This window comes from Gopherus evgoodei, chromosome 9, assembly GCF_007399415.2.
Source record: "Gopherus evgoodei ecotype Sinaloan lineage chromosome 9, rGopEvg1_v1.p, whole genome shotgun sequence".
Classification (NCBI taxonomy): Eukaryota; Metazoa; Chordata; order Testudines; family Testudinidae; genus Gopherus; species Gopherus evgoodei.
Window position 1 is genome coordinate 8,388,341 of NC_044330.1, and position 21,456 is coordinate 8,409,796.

Sequence of the window (21,456 nt, forward strand, 5' to 3'; positions counted from 1 at the left end):
CCTTTCAGCTTGGGAAAGAGATGACGGGGGGATATGACAGAGGTCCATAAAATCATGCCTGGTGTGGAGACACTGAATAAGGAAGTGTTATTTACTCAATACAAGAACTAGGGGTCACCCAATGAAATTAATAGGCAGTAGATTTAAAACAAATGGAAGTATTTTTTCACACAGCACAGTCTGTGGAACTCTGCCAGAGGATGTTGTGAAGGCCAAGATTATAACAGGGTTCAAAAAATAACTAGATAAATTCATGGAGGATAGGTCCATCAATGGTGTCCCTAGCCTCTGTGCCAGAAGCTGGGAATGAGCGACGGGGTGGATCACTTGATGATTCCCTGTTCTGTTCATTCCCTCTGGGGCACCTGGTATTGGCCACTGTCGGAAGACAGGATACTGGGCCAGATGGACCTTTGGGCTGACCCAGTCTGGCCGTTCTGATGTTACATTCTCAGGGGGAAGCAGCCAAAGCCCCTGAGCTCACATCCCACTCACCTTGTGTCCTTGCTGCCCCTTCTGGCCTGGGACGCAGCATCCCCCCCAGTCCTGTTACCTGGGCAGGCAGCAGCATCACCCCTACTAAGGCATGGTGAGGTAGCCAATGGAGGCCCTGCTCCGTGTCCTAGCATGTGACTCAGTCTTTGCTGGGTGCAGTCCTGGCTCTGCCGTGCAGCTGCTGTGGCCTTGGCTCAGACATCCACGTCCATGCCCAGCCTTGCTGCCCAAGCTGTGACAGCAGCATGCCCCTTATTTTCATAGGGAGCCTGGGCAAGGGTGAAGCTCACCTGGCATTGGCAGGACACCAGCTGCTCCTTGCATGGGCAGTGTGAGAGTTCAGCCAAAGGCTGTCCAGGGAGTTCTCCTGGTATGGTACGGTGCCAAGGCTCTGGTGCGGGGTGAAATGCAAACGACGTGCAGCCCTTGTGCTCCCAGCAACTTGCCGTTGTGACTTGGGCTGAGCCGATGGCCGGGCCCCCCAGACTGACAGCGTCCCCCGCAGCACGGTACTAGCCTTGGGGCAGGGCACTGCAGGGTGAGCCAGGCCATAGAAACGTGCCCCACCCCTGAGCTCTGGCTGCGTTTCCCTCTTACTGGTGCGGGTTCTACTCAAGAGCAGCGTGGTCCTAAGGTTACTCCCGAACCCCTGCCTGCCCTCCCACCCACATCAGACGCCCCCATCCTTGGGCCACTAAATCTGGGAGCCTACCTCTGGCATTCCCTGGTTGGTATCACTAGAGTCCTCCCGTTCCCTACTTCCTCTGCAGGATTCCCCTCTGGTCCCAGGCCCCGCTAATGGGCTGATCCTTGTCCAGCGTTCTGACCTTAGCCCCTTCTACAAACTTGGAAATCTACCGCCCTCTCTGGATTGCTCAGCTCCCTTCACTAGCCATGCGTGTGCCAAGTCACATGCTTATGGCTTCACCCTTTCTCCCCACTGGCTGGGCAGCTACTGAGACAGCAAGAGCTGTGCCAAGGTATGTGTTTATCACTTGCTTTAGGAGCAGCAGCTTCCAATCCAGGTCAGGGCACCCCCGGCCCCTCTGCTTCACCCGGACACGTGGCTTAGTTCCCTGCTACTGGAACCTGGTTGGCATTTGCTAACTCACCCAGCTCGTGCCACGGGATTGGCTGCTTTGGTACAGTTTTGCTCAGTCATACTGATAAGTGTAGCCAGCCAATCTCCTTGCTCTTGGTGCCAGCTGCCCCAGCCATGACCACTTGTTGAACTCAGCCACTGCTCTGCCTGTGGAATCACTGCTTAATTTAACTCTGGCAAGTCATTCTCATCTCAGCTCTGTCCCGATCCTGCTTGCTACCCCAGCTCCTTGGCTCCTGTACGGCTCCCCTTTCTCCGCTCCTTTGTTCCCAAAACCAGCTAATCCTTCTGGTAAAGAAATGTGAAAATCCAGCTGGCGGCAGGAGTGCTGGGCATCAACAGCCTGCACCCCGAAGTCATGGAACAAGCAATTCCATATTTATCCCAACCTTTTCCCTCTAATCTCACATTGCGAGTCCCCTGGGGCTGGGGGTTGCGGTCTTTTCTCTGTTCTGCAAAGCAGCTATCGGTTGCTATATAGCTAAGAGATTGGTAGAGATGGCGAAATCACCTGGGAGCTGCACCCATTCCCCCACCAAGGTACACCAGGAAGGCCCATTCACATGAGGAAGAACAGGGGAGATTATTCTGGACTGGATTGGTTTCAATTCACAAATCACCGTCCCTCCACCAGTGGGGACTCAAAGAGCCCCCCCCATCCCCAAGATGGGCACATACGGATTGTAAACTCCTCCAGGCAGGTAACCTCTTTGAAGCTTTTTGTTCTCTATTTGTACAGCACCGAGCAAAGCACAGCCCTGGCGCCTAACTGGTGGTTTTAGGCACTACAGTAATAATCCCAGGTCCAACAAACCTATGGAGTTTGCCCACATTATCAAAGACTCCAGATCTTAGACTGCAATACTCCAAAGTGACCTGAAGGGGTCCTTTGTATGCTGGGACAAGTTGGTTCCGCATTGCATGCTGGGACTGGTAGTTTCTGTGTCTACCCCTCCATGTTACAGAGGCATGGTGGCTGCCATCTGCTTTATTTTAGGCAGATTAGGCATTAACCAATTGCCAATGTAAGTGTCCCCCCCACAAAGTGAGAAAAGTTTGGACATGAGCTGAGTGGTCCTTTTAGAGCAGAAAAGTAGGAGTCAGGACTCCTGGGTTCTATTCACAAGTGACTATGAGGAATGTCTTCATTGCTTTTCATGTTCCCTCCTCCTTTAAATGGGCTGATAGCAGTGTCTTCAGAAGGTGTATGAGAGGCTCTGGCCACCTTCTTAGGGCTAGAATCTGGCTGCATCTTTGATCTGTTCTACTTTTCCATCCTCTCCCTTGCTCTGTGTGCCCTCCCCCCGGCTTTAAACTGTCCCAAAGCCTATTTCCCAAGCCACTACGTTTGCTAAGGAGTGTGCATGAAGTGAGTCGCTGCCCAATATTATGGATGCAAACGGGTCAGGCCTCACTGGCTACCCATCATGGCTGTTCTCTCCCTGCTTGTTGCATCATGTCTGTGGGATCAATGATTCTCAGATAGAAGGCTGTGGATCAGTGGTGGGCCAGGTGGGTCCTCGCTCCTCACTTCCACATGCTGAATCCCCTTAGAAGCTAATGCTACATTCGTAGTTTCCTGTTACTTTTCCATGTGAGCAACTGTAAAGACCATCATGACATTATGGGATCATGACTGAGACAGGAGGTGACCGGGACTGGGATGGGGGTAGCTTAGCATGATTGTGAGAGGAGAGAAGTGTCCACAACAATATTTGGCAGCCCCCAATCTAATACATGTAACAATCTGTTTCGCCTTGTATTTCGCTGTGATGCTCTGATTACCTTTCCCAGACCTGCAGAAGAGCTCTGTGTGGCTCTTTCACCAACAGAAGTGCATACAGAGTGTCATGCGTGAGGAGATGTATGCGGGCAGATGGAGGTGCTGGGGCCAGCCTTTAGGTGGGATGAGATGTATGAGTAGTAAAAGAGCAGGATGCCAGACATGGATGGATGAGTGTGTGTGTTGTGGGGGTTGGTGGTAGTCAGCATCATGCTGGGGAATGTGTGTGTCGTGTCAAGAGTGCCAGGTTGGGGGTGGGGGTGCAGAGTGCCAGGCCTAGGATGTGCATGTGTGGGGGAGACAGCGTCATACTCAAGAGTGTGGTCAGGGTACCAAGCCTGGGGTGTATGGGGGGGCAGACAGCCAGGTCTGAGTGGAGAGCACTAAGCCTGGGGAAAGTGTGTGTGTGTGTGTGGCGAGGGGAAATAGGTGCAAGGCCTGGGCAGTGCTAAATCTAGGAGGAGGTGGAGGGGGGAAGATGCTAAGCCTAGGGGGAAGTGTGTGTGTGGCCTTGGGGGAGTGATAAACCTAGGAGAAAGTTTGGGGGTGGATGCTAAATCTAGGGGGAAGGTGTGTGTGGGGGAAGGTGCTAAGCCTAGGGGGAGATGTGTGTGGGATAGGTGCAAGGCCTGGGGATGGTGCTAAACCTAAGGGAAGGTGTTAGGGTTGCCAACTTTCTACTCACACAAAACCAAACACTCTTGCCCTGCCCCTTATCCAAGGCTCTGTCCTTGCTCACTCCATTCCCCCTCCCTCCGTTGCTTGCTCTCCCTACCCTCACTCACTCGCTTACTTTTACCAGGCTGGCTCAAGGGGTTGGGGTGCGAGCTCTGGCTGGTGGTGCAGGCTCTGAGGTGGGACCAGAGATGAGGGATTTGGAATACAGGTGGGGGCTCTGGACTAGGGCTAAGGGGTTTGGGGTATCGGAGGGGGCTCCAGGCTGAGGCAGGGGGTTGGGGTACGTCAGGGATGCAGGCTCCAGGCAGTGCTTACCTCAAGCATCTCCCAGAAGCAGCAGCATGTCCCTTCTCTGGCTCATATGCGGAGGCATAGCCAAGCCACTCTGCACACTGCCGTTTGCAGGCACTGCCCCCACAGCTCCCATTGGCTGAAGTTTCCAGCCAGTGGGAGCTGCAGAGCCAGGTCTTAGGGTGGGGGAGTTTGTGGAGCCCCCTGGCTGCCCCTACGTGGAGGAGCTGGAGAGGGGACATGCCACTGCTTCCAGGAGCTGCACGGAGCCACGGCAGGCAGAGAGCTTAGCCCCACTAGGGTGACCAGACAGCAAACGTGAAAAATCAGGACAGAGGGTGGGGGGTAATAGGTGCCTATATAAGAAAAAGACCCCAAAATCAGGACTGTCCCTATACAATCAGGGTATCTGGTCACCCTAAGCACCGCCAAGCAGACCTTTAACGGCCCGGTCAGCAGTGCTCACTGGAGCCACCAGGGTCCCTTTCTGACCGGGTGCTCTGGTAGAAAACTGGCCCCAGGCAAGTGTAGGAAATGTGTGTGGGGGGGCACTGTGCCAAACCTAGCAGGTGGGGGGGGGCAAGTGCCAGGCAGAGGAACACGCGCCCCCGAAGGCGGTGTGGGGAAGGGTGACAAGTCCCAGCACGGTGCGTGCCTGGAGCACCCCTGCCTCCCACGTGCGTGTCACATGTATGCGGGAAGGTAGGAACCGGACGTGCGTCATATCACGTGAACGTCGCTAATAACCAAGGGCAGTGGCTGACGGCAGGTCACATGATAAAGGTTCTGTTGCGGTCCGAGTCACATGACTGAAAGGCCGGGCTCCCCGGAAGGGGCCGGCAGGTCACATGATACAGTCTCGCAGCGGGCGGGGAAGGGCGCAGCTCGGCCTCAGCCGGCCCCGCCCCCTCCTCCGCCCCGTGACCGGCCTGGCCCCGCCCCTCCCCGCGGAGCGGCTCCGGAAATGGTCGTGCTGGGCTGCGCTGCGGCTGCGTCGGGCCGCTCGGACTGAAGGAGACTGAAGGTAACGGGGGCCGGGGCGGGCCGGCCGGGCGGCGCCGCCTCCCTCCGCCATGCCGGGGCGGGAGCGGGGCCCGAGCAATCCGCCGCCATCCGCCCCCGGGGGAGCCCGGCCCCGCCGCCCCAGGGCCCCGCGCCGCCCGCCCCGGCCCATGTGCGCCGGCCCGGCCACCACGTGGGGAGGGGGGTCGCTGCCCGGCCGGCCCGGCCGCATGGAGCCCCCGCGCGGCTGCGGGGTGAGGGGAGTGGGCCTAGGGCTCGGCCTAGAAGGGCAGAGACCGGGATCTCGCTCCTTCCGCCCCGGCCCCACAGGGCCCGATCCGCCCTCCCGCCGCCCGGATGTCCTTCCCCCCCCCCACAACATATGGGGCCTGACCTCTTCCCCCCGCCCTCCCCCTACTCTCGTCCTCTTCCTCGCACAGCTTCTGTGGGGCCTGCGGGCCCCCGCCCCACCGTCCACACGCACATTCATAGGCCTTGGTTTGGCTCCCGGTCCCAAATCTCCGCTCTTCTCGGGCCCCGACATTCCCCAGTCCCCCCAGCATCTACATGGCCTGATTTATCTCCCTGCTGCCCATAACGCCTGATCCCAGCTCCCCCTTGGAAAGGCCGGTTGTCTGTAGGGCTCGAACCGTGTCTTCCCCTCCCCCCCCCGGTGTCTCTAAAGTCTTAACGCACTTCGCCCGCTTCCCCCTTCCACCCCCGGTGCCTATAGGACTGTGGCCAGGGGGAGTTCAAAGCATCCATTTCTTTCCCGAATTCCTGCCGTCTATAGGCCCCGAGTGTACCTCTTGCCTCAGTGTGGTACGTATATGCCCTTATGGGATGCCACGTCTCTGTCTCCCTTCCCTCCCCAAATGCCTGGTGCGTATAGTGGCCTGAGCCCCCGGCGCCCCCTCCCACACGCACAATGCCTAGCGTCGCTCTGCCATAGGGGCTTGAGCGCACCCACCCACCTGACCCCTCCCCTTAAATATCCGGCGTCTATAGGGGCCTGCCTGGGCCTCTCTAGCCCCCTCCCCCGGGCCTGGCCCCTCCCCCCAGGCCTTTATCCAGGACCTAGCGGCGGCCCCCACGTGCTCTCGGGCCCCCCGTCCGTAGGCCCAGCCCCGGCCTCCCCCAAGCCGCTGTCTAGGCCCGGCCCCCACGTGTCCCCGCTGCCCGGCTTCCTTCCATCGGGCCCGGGCACGATCTGCGGCGCCGTCTCTGGCGCCCTCCCCCCACGTCCGTAGTGCAGATGCGCCGAGCGGCTCGGGCCTCTCCCGGGAAGCGATGGCCGCCGCCGGGAGTGACACGTGTCCTTGGCAGAGGCCGCCGCCGGGCCTTGGGAGCGGCGCGGGCCGGCCGGGGCCTTCCCGCGGCGCCGTGCGGGGGGGCGATCGGCGCCGCTGACACCAGCCCCCGCCGGGGAGGGCGGCCCAGTGCTGCCCGGGCAGGTGGGAGGGGGCGCCTGTTGGATGGTCTCCGGGCAGCGGCCTCTGGGGCCCTCCGAGGAGCCTGTTCTTGGGCGGGGTCCCGGTGCCATATGGCAATGCAGGTTCTGGGGTCCCTCTGCCCTGGCGGTGACTGGTGGGGTGCCCCACAGCTCGTATGCCTGGGTCCTAGGTGCTTCTGCCTCCTCATTGCTGGGTACATCATGTTGTGCCCACTGAGCGCTCCTGATCCCTTTGCAGTGCGCTGCTCCGCTAAAGCCTCTGGACTGTGGCCAGGGGGAGTGCAAAGCTGGGCTTCCCAGGGGGATATTTACCCTTCTCCTGTCTGGGTTTTGCTCCATAAACCCGGTTGTGGCTGAGACGCTTTCCTGGGCACGGGGGTCTCCTGTATCAAAGCAGAGCAAAAAAAAAAATAGGGATTCTTGCGGCCCTGCTTTCCAAACCCTTGGTTCTGGCGGTGTGGGGTGTGTATGTTCTCCAGGGAGGGGGCAGTGGCTGAAGTTGTGAGTGGGGAATGTCCTCTGGTCTAATCTCTGCAGCTATGTATGCAGGGTAGTGGGGGCTCATTTATTCTGTGACCTCTCATGAGAACAGACTTGGGGCTGCCACAAACGCCTGTGAAATTAGCATTGAGGGCTCCCTGTTTACTCTCTGTGACTCCAGGTCAAAAGGGCTCAGTTTACAAGTAAAGTCACTGCCCTGCAGCTTCTTCCTGGCATCTGAGAAGGGAACTGGATCCTTCGGACTGGGGCACAAGGTTGATGTGTACCGCCTGCAGGCTGAGCTCTGCCCCCCATTAGTATCTGTGGAGCCCCATGCTGCTTACTGCATTTCAATAACCGTTCTGTTACTGCCGGGCCAGAATCCAGTTCCCTCTCCTGCACCTGGACTGGCCCTTCAGGGCTTACGGGAGACACAAGCACCAGAATAAAACTGTCCCCTAAAGTGGTCGTCTCTGACTCTGCTACACCCAGGGGGCGGCGCTGTAGAGTAGGGAGGGACCGTTATTCCATAGGCCTGTTCCTGGGCTCAGAGCTGCAGAAGGGGCTGCAGGGAAGAACCAGGGTGAGTGGTGCCCACACCCCTTCTCATCCAGAAACACCTCCCTCCCCCATCCTTGTGTAACCTCTTCTCTAAGATGGTGGCTGAGCCGTTCCTCCCCTGTTTCACTCTGGGCACAATGGGCACAGCAATGCCAGGGATGTGCTACCTGCAGGAGCAGCCCAAGCACTATCCTCTGTGCCAGGAACAGAGAGAGGAGACGCACACTGCTTCCTCCTCCCACCCCCACCAGTGGCTCCTGCTGCCTGGTTCCTCCTTATGGAGGAGCAGAGACACACTGAGGTCATGCTAATTTGGCTCTGCTCTGAGAAGCAGAGGTGGGGCCCAGATGCTGCCATCCTTCTCTGTGGGAGTCTGTTGGGGACGAGGGGCAGGGTTCCCATGCCAGTCCTCCCCTCCCCTCATCCGGAATAAGCACAGGAAGGGTTATTCCCTAAAGCTCCCCAGGGGGAACTTGTGGGTGGAGTGTGATCAGGACTCTGGACAAACCAGCCTCTTCACAAAAGTGCTGTGGGCCTCAGTTATTTCTGCTCAAAGTCAGCACCCCTAGTGCCATGCTAGGGTGCTGGGTTCAGCATCAGTTCTTAACGTGCCCCCCCCCCCCAGCTTTTCCTTGGCTGTCTCCAGCCATGCCTGACTCTGCTTGCTTTGGGATCTGATGCAATCCCAGCCCCTGTTGACTAGGGCAATACTCTGTCTCTCTTCCATTATATTTCAGACATTGGGGTCATATATTAGCCACTTCAAATAGCTGGGCTGTAAACTGGAGAGCGAGCTCAATGCTAATTGCATATTGGGTGGCTGTTACAAAGAAGGTTAACGCCTTCCCTCTCATCCAAGCTGTGGCAGAGCTATTTTCAGGTGAACCTAGCAGACAATTAAAATAATGACCTAAGGAGCCGGATGTTTTTCTGCCTCCCCTTAGGAAGTGATCGTCAAGCTCCAGCTATTGATCCCACACAGGGGGTTGCTTTCTCGAATGTCTGGCTGACCTGGCTCAGGTTAGGGGAGGAGATTGGCTTATTAAGAGCCACTGATGGGTTTGGTACTGTATGGAGCGGGGGAATTCAGCCCTGGCCTCCAGGAGTTTCCAGTCTAAATAAGACTGAGCATGCAGTGTAGCCCTGATATAGCAGGGAGCAGAGGGTCGGGTTGGAGCAGGCAGTGGGGTGGATCTGAGCACCTGCTAATGTTAGGCTTTCCCTGGTCCAGGAGGAGGAATGATGTGGCTGCAGCAGCCTTGCCCCTCTGTCTTCACCCCTAGTGACTCTAGAGTAAGCAGGGGAAGTCGGTGACACTGCAGTGTGGGGCATCTGTGGAAGAGATAGAAACCCTTGGTAATTCCTCATGGCCCTGGCTCTCCTCTAGCTTCTCGGGGGCAGAGTCACTGCGGGGGTTTAAGGCTGTTTTAGCACCTGGTCTAAATCTCAAACCTGCAAAAGGGCAGGAAGGTCCCGAGTAAGGGAAAACTTCTCCTGGCTCTGCCTGAGTGGGTGGGTCAGAGCCCAGGAGCCCCCTAATCAGCAAAGGTTTGTGAGGACTCTGAAGATGTGGATGCCCTGGGATCTAGCTAGTTTGTAAATGTTTTGCTGTCTGTCCAGTAGGGATGTAAAAGGTTAAGCGGTCAACCGGTAAGCTGGGCTTACCGTCAACTGATCTTAACTGGTGGCCCTGCGCCTGCTGGGCTGCAACCCCAGCCCCCACCGTGCCAGGCCAGCCGGAACGACCTCAGGTAACCGGTTAAACAATATAATTTTACTCGGTTAACCGGTTAACTTTTTAAACTGAGATTTACATCCCTACCATCCAGTGCTCAGCCCAGTGGGGCCCTGATCCTGCTGGAACCATGGGCGGCGCTAGAGCACAAGAAACTCTAACGCTGCCGCGTCTAGTTCTGCCCAGCTGTTAATGAGCTGTGGCTGGGATGCTGATCAGGCAGGGTCATCGGGCCATGTCAGCCTGAAGCTGGCGTGGCCCATTGTGCACGGCACTTCACAGGCAAATAGGACGCTGGCCTTTCCCAGAGAAGCTTGTCTTGTAATAAAATCAAGGGCTGACAAACAGTCCCACACCCCAGGATGGGGGAGGAGAGCTTGACGGGTGGACACCAGTTCTGCTGCTGGGTTGGATTTTGAATATCTGTATTGATGAGAGGGTGGTGGTTGCGCTCCCCACCAGAGGAGCCAGGGGGCCTGGCTGCTTGAGCTGACCACTGAGCTGGCCTATTCCCTGGGCTGCCACCCTGGTTCAGTCTCAGCAGTGCCCTTTATCTGCCCCTGTGGATGGGGTTTTAACCTAGCAGGCCCATCTTTGGAGTAGGCGAGGACAAGCTGGCAGCGTTAGAGCTTGGGCTCTTGTGGGCTGGTCTCTGGACATAACCTTTGAGGTGTTTGTTTAACGTCGAAGGCTGGTCTAATCAGTGATGGACTGACAGAGACCTTGAGTGGTCTCTGTCATGAGAACCTGACAGGGAGGAGCTGGGACCACCTACCCCCCCTCCAGAGTGCTCAGGATGCCAGGCCGTGAGCACAGGTCTGGTGTCTCCCTAGCATATGGCAGAGCCCACTGCCTAGAAACCCCTAGGTGCTCCATGAGCCTGCCTGCTATGGCCTGCAGCTTGGAGCTCGCACAGTGCTCCATGGGGTGGGGTCCCCAAGTGCAGAGCAGTGGGCATCCTCCTCCCCCTGCCCCGACCTGGCATTGGGAGTGGGCCCGCCAGGCTGGATTAGCCGGGCAGCAGCATTACACAATCTAGCGTCACCAGCTGCCGGGAACAGCCACTGGCTGGTGCAGTGAGTTGCACCTCAGGAGGGAGGGTGGCTGAGGATTGTACGGTGGCGTCTGGCCTCAGGGACATGGTCCTCCACTGAGTGTGGACTTTAAGGGTCCCAGGAGCCTCTCTGCTGCGGGGGAGGTGAGGTGATAGTGCCCCACGTTCCAGAAATACCCAAGATGGGGCTTAGCAAGGCCAAGGAATTTGCCCCCTGGTCTGTAGGGGCGGCAGGTGTGGTTTAGAGGCCTGAGTGTGGTGGTAGGGGGCATCCAGGCTCTCTGTCTAGTCCTGTTTCCCCACCTGTGAGATGGAAAGGCCTTTGCTACTGAAGGGTTAAGTGTCCCTGCATCTGTGGGGAGGGGGAGTGCCCATTTTGTGATTTCTTACCCCCCCTCCCTACGCAAATGATTCTTCTTGGGGGTTTGCTTCTGGCAGATGTCTGCAGGCTGCCGCCGGGCCCCTCTCCGTTGAGCTAGAGTCTGCCCTCCCAAGGCAGGCCCTCAGCCCGGGTACGTACATTGTCTTGGTGACCTGGTCCCAGAGCTGAGGGCGGGAACCTGAGATGGGGATGGGGGGAGTCTCCCCAGCACCATATGGAATGGGCCGATGCCCACCCTGCTCCTGCACGGGAGGCCGTGGCATATGCAGCCCCAAATTGCATTGGGCTTTTTGCAACCCTGTCCTATTGCAAACTCCTCCCTGAGGTGATGTGCCTCCCCGCCCCCCGCTCCCCAGTTGCCTGGCTCCCAGGTGGCATTGGTGTGTTTTCTGCCCCTCTGCGCCATCGTCCCTCCTGGCTGCAGTTTGCAGCTCCCCCATTTAGTGTCACCTGCGCATTTCGTTACTGGGCTGCCTTCCAGCCTCCTCCCCCCCCGCAGCTCCCGAGGGAGGAGGGTGATGCTGCTGCACTGCCCCCTGCGCACCCTCCCTCTCCTCTCAGAGGGCAGAGGTGTTGGGGGGGGTCCTTGGTTTACCCGAGCAGACTGCTGGGGGGAAAAGCCTGGGTGGAGCTCTGGTGGAATCGCACAGCGTCTGTCTGACTCCAGCCTGCATGAGTGCTGTTGGCACAGGTGGGTGTCTGGTTGCTTTGCATGGCGAGGGGAGAGGCAGGGCAGGGAGCGCCTGGCGTGAGGCTGGGCTCCTCGCCTGCCTGCCTGCCTGCCGGGGGGAGCATGTGCAGCGCGAGTGACTCATGCATGGAGACGGGTTTCTCTGACTGGTTTGGGCAGTGCTGAGGCCGCATGGCTCTGCCTGTGGGTGGGGTTTCGGATGCTTCCTGGCTCCTCAGTCTCTCTCTCCCTCTCGGTGTCTCTGCACTGCAGCAGACTCTGCGATCTGACACTGGCAGCTCGTGGCATGTTCCCGTCCTCCCTGGGGTGGGGGCCGGGGGCTCTCCCCTGCCTTGCCCATGTTTGGCTCGCCCGGCCCTCCCCATCGCTGGCGGGCAGGTTTGCAGGCTGATTTTCCTCTCTCTTGAAGTCAGTCGGATGAAAGGTCTCTGCAGTGCCGCTCAGCCTGCCCAGGTTTTTCCCGGGCAGGGGTGAGTATCCTTCTCTCTCCTGTATGTGTGTGTGTCTGGGGGGTGGCAGTGGGGTGTTCCCTACGTGGTGCTGTAATGATCACTGTGTGTTTGCCAGGCTGGCCTGGTAGGGTGGTTTGACTCTCCGTAGGGAGTGGCCGGTGCTCTGTCTGGCTGCAGTGTGGATCAGAGCTGTGTTGGGGAGAGGCCTGCGAGACCAGGGCTCCCCCATTCCTGGGGGGCGAGGGGTGTCACTGTGCAGTCAGGAACTTTTCAGAGATCCAAAGTCTCTCTCCCTGTCTTGAGAAACTTGCTGGTGTTATTCCAAAAGAATATTACAGTTGCCCCAAGCTTGGTGTTACCCAGGCTCTCAGCCTGGGTATGTGCTCCAGGCACCCTGCCAGGCTGCAGGGGAGGGGCCCAGAGCAGAGAGCCGTGCCCTGGACACTTGGCTTCCGCCATGGATAGGTGGAGGAGGGGAGTTAGAGAATGCTGGTCAGTCCCTTCTAGCACCCTCTTTTCTGAGGTCTCGGGTAGGATTGTTGCTGTGTCATGTTCTCCATGGCTGCATCCAGGCTGGGGTTGGCAGCTGCTGAGTTCTGGGCCCTGGGCACGTTCTGGGCTAGGGTGGGCTGGTCAGCGCTGTGGGGTGCTGGGTCAGGGTGTTTGCCAGTGGTCGGGGGGCAGCCTCTGAAATACCAGTCCTTGGTGGGGGAGGAGGGACTGCCTGTGCCGAGGGCGTCGGACCCAGTGCTCCTTGCTACGGGGCTGAGAATGGCAGTGGGCACCCCTGCCCCTCGGAAATGGTGTGCAGATCCCCAACCCAGGCACCCCGGGTCCACCCCCAGCCCACTCTGCAGCCACCCTTCTCAAGTTGGCCTTGAGCTGGTTCTTTGTCGTGCAGGGTGCCCTGCGTTTACCATGCTACACGGAGATGGGCTTATGTGGTGCTTGGGCCTGCTTACCCACCTGCTTCTGGCCATGCAGGTCCTGCTCCGCAGGGCTTTGGTGCTGACTCCTAGTGGAGGCTGGGCTCTTCCTGGCCCCTTTGCTCATCCTAGGTGGGCAGCAGGGACCTGGCTGCTTTTAAAAGCCCCTGGATGGCAGCTGTTGAAGGCTTCTGAAATGCGGAGGGACTCCAGGGGTCAGAGCTGAGAGCAGTGGGGAGGATGCAGGAAACGCAGGGCCCGTGAACTGGGCCTGCAGCTCTTTCCCGCCCTTATGTGACCCAGGCTGTTGTGGGATCCTGCCCTGGCAGCTGGCTGTAATCTCTAGGGGGACTGGCCACGATTCCCAGGGGCGCTGGGAGAGGGTTTGGCAGTGGTGGAGCTCTCCTGGTCTCTGGTGTCTCCCCCAAGCCTGGAATGCTGACTCTGAGCATCAGGTTACAGAAGAAGCCAGGCTCTGTTTGTTTGGCTTGGATGATTGGGGAGGGTTCCCGGGCAGGGCTGGCACCTCTGTGTGGCAGTGCTGTGCTCCAGCGGGGTTCCATGGTTATCTCTCTGTGTCCGGGGAAGGAGGCTGTTGGGCTGCCTGCACCATGGCTTGGGCTCCCCATGCTCTGTCACTGTGGCCTTTGCACTGTAACCAAAGGGGAGGGGAAGCAGCCAGGGAATCCTGGAACAAGGCCTGTCAGCATCGGAGATGGGTCTGGGCTCTCCCTGCTGCTCTCCAGATCCGGCACCCAGCGAGAACGGGGTAGGGAATTCCCTCCCACCCCCCAGCAGACCCCTTTCTGGCTGTGGGTCAGCCGTGGGGGGTGGGGGGGACCTGGCCTGCCCCTCTTGTGTAGATGGGCCTAGGCAGGTCCCTGGAGCTGGGTTTGAGCCTAGGTCAGTGGATTCTTCATTCTTGCTGAGCTAGGAAGGCCTGGGTCCATGGGGCTCCTGACTGTCTGTGAGAGGGAGGGGGTTGGCGTGCTGTATCCCCAAGAGAAGCTGCTACCCCCACACCCTCTGCATGTCTGGGGGGAACTGACTTGGGCTCAGCCCTTGGGGTGTGATATGGAGGTGCCCCTGCAGTGCTTGGCCTGAGCACTAGTGTGGGCGGGTGTAGCTGGGGAGGTTCACCCAGGTTCTGGGTGTGCAGGATAGGTGTCTTCCCCCAGCTCCTAAGGACCTTAAAGCTGGGAGAGTTCTTGGCTTCCCCTCCCTGTAACCAGTGATTGTAGCCTGGTCCCATTCTTGGGGGGTAGGGGGCACAGCTGGCTTCCCACTGCCTTGAGGTCTGTTTGGACTCTTCCCCGGGAGCTGTCTTTAATGAGCCTGCTTTGGGGAAAACTCTTGATTTTTGTGGCACTTCCGACCTTCTGAAATGTTGGCTGTTTCTGTTGGGGAGGGGGCTGCTTGGGAGCCCGTGCCTGGGGGTACAGGCTACTCAGAGATACTCTCCCCCCCCCCCGTTGGTGTTACCTCAGTAGTGGGTGAGGGACCCTTTCCAGGTATTGAGGGCACCCAGACGTTTATTGCTCTTGGTGAAGTGTGGCCAAGGGGGCAGGGGAGACAGGAGAACGTGAAGGAAGCAGGGGGAGAGGTTGAGAGAGAAGGTAAACGGGGGTCCAGCCTCGCTGGTGTAGGGATGATCATTGGGCTGGGGCCCCTGGATTCTAGACCACCAGCGTCCCTGCTGAGTGGCACCCGCTAAGTGCTCCTGCGGGGATCGCTACCAGGAGCTCGCCCAGTGACTGCCCGTGCCTGGCTCCAGCTGTTCGAGCTGCCCCAGGGACTGTGGTGACCAATCTCTGCCTGAAACCCCACTGCTGAGTTGGAGCGTACTGGCTAGCTGGAGTCTGAGGCTCATTTGTCCTGGCATGCAGACCCTCAGGGGCCAGCCCAGGGCAGCCTGCTTGTGCTGTGGACTTGTGCAGACCCAGACTGCAAAGTCATCAGCCAGCCCCTGCCAGAGCCGCCTTTGGGGAACTCCCGGCCCTGGGCCCAGCTCCTATCTGCCCCACTCGACCCAGGCTCCTTGCCCCACTCCTGAGCATGTGCCCTGTGTTTCTCTGTCTGCAGATAGCGAGGGGATCCTTATGCAGCACCACATGAAATGAACAAAGCTCCACAGCCCACAGGAGGAGCCCCGACAGCCCCACACCCTGCCCCTTCTCCTGGACTTCCACAGGTAGGGCCCCTCTGCACCCCCAGCCCTTCTCTGAGGCTTCATCGGATGAAGCATCTCCCCTCAGAGCCCTGCGTGTGCCTGATCCCAGCTGTACTGCTCTCCGCTGAGATACCAGGTGAGATGCCTGGCTCAGCGCTCGGCTCCCTTCTGACCAGTCCTGGGGTCAGGATTGGGCTTGCCAGGTGAGGGAGGCATGCTCAGAGCCTGGCGCCCATGAGGTGTCGGGTGATTGGTAGTGCAGTGAGTGGCCCAGCGGGGAGCACCGTGTACAGGTCCCTGGGGTGTGGCTTTGGGGAGCCCTGGTAGCTGCTGTGTCAACCTGTTCCTTCCTGTCTCCCTGCAGTCGGCGTTTCCACCTGGTCAAACGGCACCCGTGGTTTTTAACCCATCACAAGCTACACAAATGAATACGCCTTCCCAGCCTCGACAGGTAAGGGGGCACTGGGGTGTGGCTGCTGCCAGCTCTTCGGGGGTTGCTGGGACTCCTGCTGCCTTCTGGCCCTAAAGCTGTCCGATGGCCAGGGGTGGTTGCTGCCTCCCAGTGGCGTGGTTCTCTGGGGTGCCAGCCTGGCTACGCTTGGGGCCTTTGATCTGCTGCCGAGCAGGTTTTGTGGTGCTGAACTGGCCCCAGCCCTGAGTCAGGGTGGAGGGAGGGCAGAGCTCCCTGGACCCTCCTGAGCAGGGCTGTGGCCCCGCGGTGCGCACAGCCATGCGTGTGGAGGAGGTGGGCCTGGATGAATGTGTGCTTAGGGGAGCTGTGAGGGGATGGATGGATGCCTGTCTGTCTGCCCACCCACCCCGCCTGCGTCTCCTTCTTTGGCGAGGGGCACACGGCGCAGAGCCGCCCCCCACCCCCTCCCAGGCCTTGCAGTCTTGTCTGAACCTGAAGTGACCTTGCTGCTTCTTTCCTCCCCCCTCGCTCTTTCCTGTCTTAGTTTCCAGCAGGGCCTCGTGCTTTACACCAGCAGGTACTAACCCGCCCCCCGCATGCCATACGGACCCCCGGGGGTGCAGCCACATGGTGTTTGTCTGGATGCTGCAAGGAAACGGCGGGGCTAGAGGTGTGGGAGGGTGCGGGCTGCTGCACCAAGCACTGGGGAGAACTGGTTTCGGTTAATGCAAGGAGCAGGAAAGCTTGGCAAAGTCTCACATAGTTCCTTGTGGCCTAGGACCCCTGCCACATTCTCAGGCCAGTGGTGGTCTCACCATGGGGAGAGCGGGTGACTGGATGCGCAAAGACAGCGGGTCCCGAGCGCTGGTTGAGTCACGCCAAACTCAGAGTGCACGTGAGCCAGGAGCCCAATGCTGGGGCTCTGCAGGGCTGGACAGACTGCTGGAGTGGGCAGCCGGGGGCTTGGCTGGCCCAGTGTGCTGCTGACACAAACAGCTTAGTGTGCTGGGATCTCTGCTGGTCACGTGGGTGTCCCAGGGAGAGGAGAGGTGTCCTTGGGTAGGAGGCCATAGGAGTTTCACTGCAGCGTCTGTACCTTGACGTGAGTCCTGCATGAAGCTTGGAGCATGTAACTGCTTCTCTGCTACCAGCCCCACAACCCACTGTGCCCCACAAAGCTGCTTCTGCCTGTGCTCGACCTATGGGTGGTCTCGCCTTTGCTCCTCAGATGGACTAGTCCCCTGGCAGCACCCCAAGATGGCACCATGCTGCGCTGCTGCTGTAACCTCTATGAGCAATCACCCTGTCCCTTACTAAAATGGCTCCCATCTCGTGCAGCGGCTGCAGGGTGAGGTGAGCCCCGTCCCTGCTCTGCTGCCGGTGCAGCGGGGGTGGGAGAGGGCAGCAGGGATGGGCAGCTTGTTGGTAACTACGGTCCCTCCCCTGACCTTTCACCTCCCTCTGCACCCTCTGGCTGCGAAGTTGGCTCCACACCTGTCTGATGCACTGGGGTGCACATCAGGGTTCACGGGCTGGGAGACGCTCTGCAGTAGGGCCGAGCGTTTCTGTGGAGGGGAGGAGCTGGGGTGGCTGGTGGGGTAAACGTGTCCGATTCGCCTCTAGACGGTTGATTGGAGTTGTTTGCTGGAAGAGATGCGCTGGCTCCTTAGTCTGGGCTGTGCATTGGCATTTCTTTCACACTAGCACTGTGTTGCCTGCCAGGAGGCCTATGCCCTGGAGGTGCCAGCTCTGGGCCGTCTGTACTGATCAGACGCAGGCCAGAGAGGGAATTCCAGCTTTGTACGTGCTGCTTTGTCTTGGATCAGGCTGAGGCCCGTTTGTTAAGACATGGCTTGGGCTCTGGCTGGCCTAGCAGGGCAGAGAGGCCCATCCACCAACTGCATAGTCCTGCCTCTTGATGCGTGAGTGGAGTTTGCCCGAGGGGCACCCCACAATCTGCTGATTGTCTCTGCTTGCCCTGCCCTTTGGGGCCTCGCTGCCCCGGGGTCTGACTGAAGGCCGGGGCAGCTTGTGGAGATGGAGAACGACATAGGGTCTGACAGGAGCAGGAGAGGGGAGTTCTAGCTCCTGGGGATGGGCCCTGGTGCAGCTGCGGTCCTGAAGCTGAGGCCCATCCCAGATCGGGTGGTGTCATCGGCCCCCCTTTGAACTCATGATGGGGGACCTTGGGGGAGGTACGTTCTGGGACTGAAAGGCAGAAAGTGCCCTGGCTCACGGCATCCTGGGGGAGGGCAGGGGCAGTTGAGGGGCCACTGTTGTCTTTTTGTCCAGCTCTTGAGTACGAGGAGGGGTTAGATCCCTGAGCCTCCTGCCGGCCCAGTGGGCCGTGGCCCTGAAGGTATCACCTGGTGCCAGGGCTGCCTTCTTGAGCATTAGGGGGTGCAGCATCTGTGCATTGGGCTCCAAAGCCCACAAGACACGCTTGCTTTACTGTTCTCCTGCCTGGCCCTCCCCTCTGACCTTCCCTTACAGCTGGGCGGCTCTTGTACCAAAAGCCCTTTTGAGCTCCGGCTCCCCCCACAGCAGCGTTTGCCTCTGGCCCGGCGGTGCTCGCCTGTCCCTGGGGCCTGGGACCTTGTGCGGCTGTGGGGTTAATTCCTGTCTCTTTTCTCTTCCTTCTCCCCTTGTGTGTGTGCTCGCTAACAGGGAGGATTCAGGTCTCTTCAGGTAACGCTTTTTCATTACCCCTGCTCAGGCAGTGCTCTTGGCTGGGGAGCGGGAGACAGGGCACGTGGTGTGTGTGTGTCTGTGTGAACACTATGCTACTATCTGCCATGCTTCACTCTGTTGGGGCTGTTGGTGGACTTACTGTTCTGGGGGTCTGGATCAGGATTGGGATGCAGTAACTTCCCTCCCAAGCCCGGGGGGCTCTGATGTTACACTGGGGTCTGAAAAGGCTCAGGGCTGCTCCCCACTTAAAAGGAGACCCCCTAGGAGAAAGATGCAGGGCTGGACTTTCCTGGTGCATCCCAGCACTCCCCACAGCAACTGGTTAATGAGATGGTCCCTCCTTGTGCTCCCTAAGTATGCATAGCGATTCCACCCAGCTCCAGCTGGTTGCTTGGCTCCATCTGTAGGGCAGCCCGTGGAGACTACATGTCCCAGAATTCAGTGCTCTATTGCAGTCCCAGCTGCCTGACTCGAGCCTGTAGGCCACAGCATCTGTATTGAGGGTGCTGCCAGTGGCTGTGATCAGCTCTGTTAGACCTGTGGCCTTTGGCTGGGTGGAGCTTGAGCATTGTGCATAAGGTGAATAGGAGAAGATAGATTGTCCCACTTCCTTTTGTTCCCTACAGGTGCCTTCTGGGAGTTGTAGTTTTCCAGGGCTGTTAAGAAATTATGGGAATTTTTGCTAGGGGAAGGGAGCAGGGCCCAGCGTATCACCACCAGTGTCAATGCTGCTGCGCCAGCCTGGGGGACTGTGCACCTTGAGAAACCCACAGCCCCAGCGGCGGGAGGAGCCAGCTGGGGATTGCAGCCATCTTGTGATGGGCACATATAACAGCTGCGAAACTGTCCTGCCACTCCATGGCAGCTGGTCGTGTGTGCTGCCAGGTGACCACCTCTTAGCGCCTGGGCACCGTGTGTCAGAAGGTTCCCAGAAGTACACCACAAGCTGTGTGGGGATGCTATGCCCCTGCTGTTGGTTTCTTGCGCCTCCTGCCCTAGACTGCTTTTCCCATCCCAGTTGGGGGGCGGAACGTTAGCTATCCACTTGTGGTCCCTGCTCTGGGGGTAGTGGTAGCTGCTGTCCAGCTCTCTGGATGGAGGATGCAGAGACGGGAAGCAGCTGCCTCTGTGGGGCGTGTAGCTGGGTGGTCCTGGCACCCTGCTGGGACTAACTGAGTGCCACCGTCCTTCTCTCTCAAAGCATTTCTACCAGAGCAGGGCCCAGCCTCCGACAAGTGCTTCCCGGGTGCAGAGTAACACGTCGGCCCGGCCTGGCCCGCCTGCTCATGTCTATCCAGCTGCTTCCCAGGTGATGATGATCCCCTCCCAGATTTCCTACCCTGCTTCGCAAGGAGCCTATTACATCCCAGGACAGGTGAGGGCTGCACCCGGACACTGGGTTCCTTGGGCTTCCGCTCCCTGCTGCATGGGGCTCAAACTGGCTTTGAAATGGGGGTATCAGGACAGAATCGACCACCAGATCATCTTATTATGAGTTGGAGGGAAGGCTCTGGGGCTCCCCCATGTGAAGTCAAATGGACCCTGCCCCTCTTTCTCTGCTGCTCCATGCAGGGGGCCCAGCCCCATGCCCTCTGGATGCCCGTCGTGCTGCTGTTGGGGTGGAAAAGCTGGTGCTGAGTGACACCATGTGTCACCTCTGCCCCAGGAAGCCTCAAGGGCCAGGTGGGGTTGCAAGCCCTGCTCCCTGCTGGACTGGCAGGGACTGACTGCCTGCTCTGCTGAGCCAGGTCCTGTGGGGCCGGCAGCCTGATGCCAAGGCCCTCCTGCCCTGCAGCGTGTGTGCTGCCCTGCTTGCCGGCCTCACCCACGCTCTGTGTCCTGCCCTCCGTGCCTGTTGCTGGGAGAGTCCCCTCAGGTCTCTATGGCATGAAGATGTGTACTCCAGGACCTGACGGGTAGTAACTGGTGTGTCCTCCTCTGCCCACCCAGGGTCGCTCCACGTATGTTGTTCCAACTCAGCAGTACCCAGTCCAGCCGGGCGCCCCCAGCTTTTACCCTGGAGCCAACCCCCCGGAATTCGGCACCTACGGTAAGAGCCCCCGGAGATGCTGTTCCTCTTCCATTCGGTCTAGGGTGGGAGCTTGAGACACCTGAAACCATGGGGCTGACGTCACTGGTGAGAACCAGACACTGTGTGCGATTACTCCCCTCCAGGCTCCGCTGTGCCCTGTGCGGCTCTGCTGATGCTCCTCAATCCTGACCTGCAGCCCCCTTGCTACTCCAGCCCTGGGCCCCACTGCGCCCCACACAGCTCTGCCAATGCCCTTCAGTCCCAGCATGCAGCCCCTCTGTTATTCCAGCCCTGGGCTTCCCACACTCTCGGCTCTTCCGCTGCCCCAGAACCCCCGCTGCCCCAGCTCTGCTGGGTTAGTTTTGTGCTGGGGATGTGTGTCCAGTCGGAAGGGGGCGTGAATTAGAATTTCACACCTCCCTTGGCACCTCGGAGTTGGGGGATGAGAGGTTTCCCTAGAAATGTCCCTTTCCTCATTCCCGAGCTGGTCCCTACCAAAGGAGAGGGGTGGGAGTGGGGGGGCACTGCCAGAAGGTAGGAGAGATGTGAGCATGGGGCTGAAGTGAGGGGGTGGAACGTTGAGGCTGGCCCACCCCATTAGGGCCCCCTGCCCGCCCACCCCCAGCAAGGTCAGCTTAATGTTTAACTGTCCTGGCAGAGAGGCCGGGCAGACTTTAGCCCCAGCCTGCCCTTTGGTTGCTGCGGAAGTAAACAGGCAGCAGCAGCCCCACAGTCAGCTGTTCCCTAAATAAACATGGGCCCCTGTCTCTGAGCGTGGCCAGGCCGAGGGCTCCAGGGGGAGTATGGAAGGGGGCTCCCATGTGCCCCCCTCCTTGCTGTGGCTCCTCAGTCCCCCTTCCCAGGTTGCCCTTCCTTGGAGTGGAGCGGTGGGTTTGTGCAGCCAGCTGCCCCTCCCCTCCCCCGCTCTGTGCTCACATGGCCAGCAGGGCTGTGACTATATTTAGTCTGGATCCATCCCGGGCGGGCCGCTCTGCAGACACAGCAATGTGAGCCGCTGGGGCCTGCGTCCCGTCCCGTTCCATCCCCGGCAGCGGCCGCCTCTGGA

At 59.3% G+C, this 21,456-nt stretch overlaps 1 protein-coding gene across 10 annotated transcripts in view; it reads left to right on the forward strand.

Annotated features, from left to right (window-relative positions):
* The first annotated feature begins 5,270 nt into the window (after window positions 1–5,270).
* Window positions 5,271–21,456, forward strand: part of EIF4G1 (eukaryotic translation initiation factor 4 gamma 1) — a 50,341-nt gene continuing 34,155 nt past the window's right edge. For 4 of the 10 annotated variants that reach the window (XM_030576435.1, XM_030576438.1, XM_030576437.1 and 1 more), the window contains exons 1-7: window positions 5,271–5,373; window positions 15,168–15,276; window positions 15,620–15,706; window positions 16,212–16,244; window positions 18,335–18,355; window positions 19,560–19,733; window positions 20,309–20,408. In XM_030576435.1, the coding sequence (XP_030432295.1) occupies window positions 15,202–15,276; window positions 15,620–15,706; window positions 16,212–16,244; window positions 18,335–18,355; window positions 19,560–19,733; window positions 20,309–20,408 (490 nt within the window). In that variant the 5' untranslated portion in view covers window positions 5,271–5,373; window positions 15,168–15,201. Of the gene's footprint in view, window positions 5,374–11,951; window positions 12,178–15,167; window positions 15,277–15,619; window positions 15,707–16,211; window positions 16,245–18,334; window positions 18,356–19,559; window positions 19,734–20,308; window positions 20,409–21,456 lie in introns of those variants that run through there. The other 6 variants (XM_030576441.1, XM_030576444.1, XM_030576436.1 and 3 more) reach the window with 5 other exon arrangements.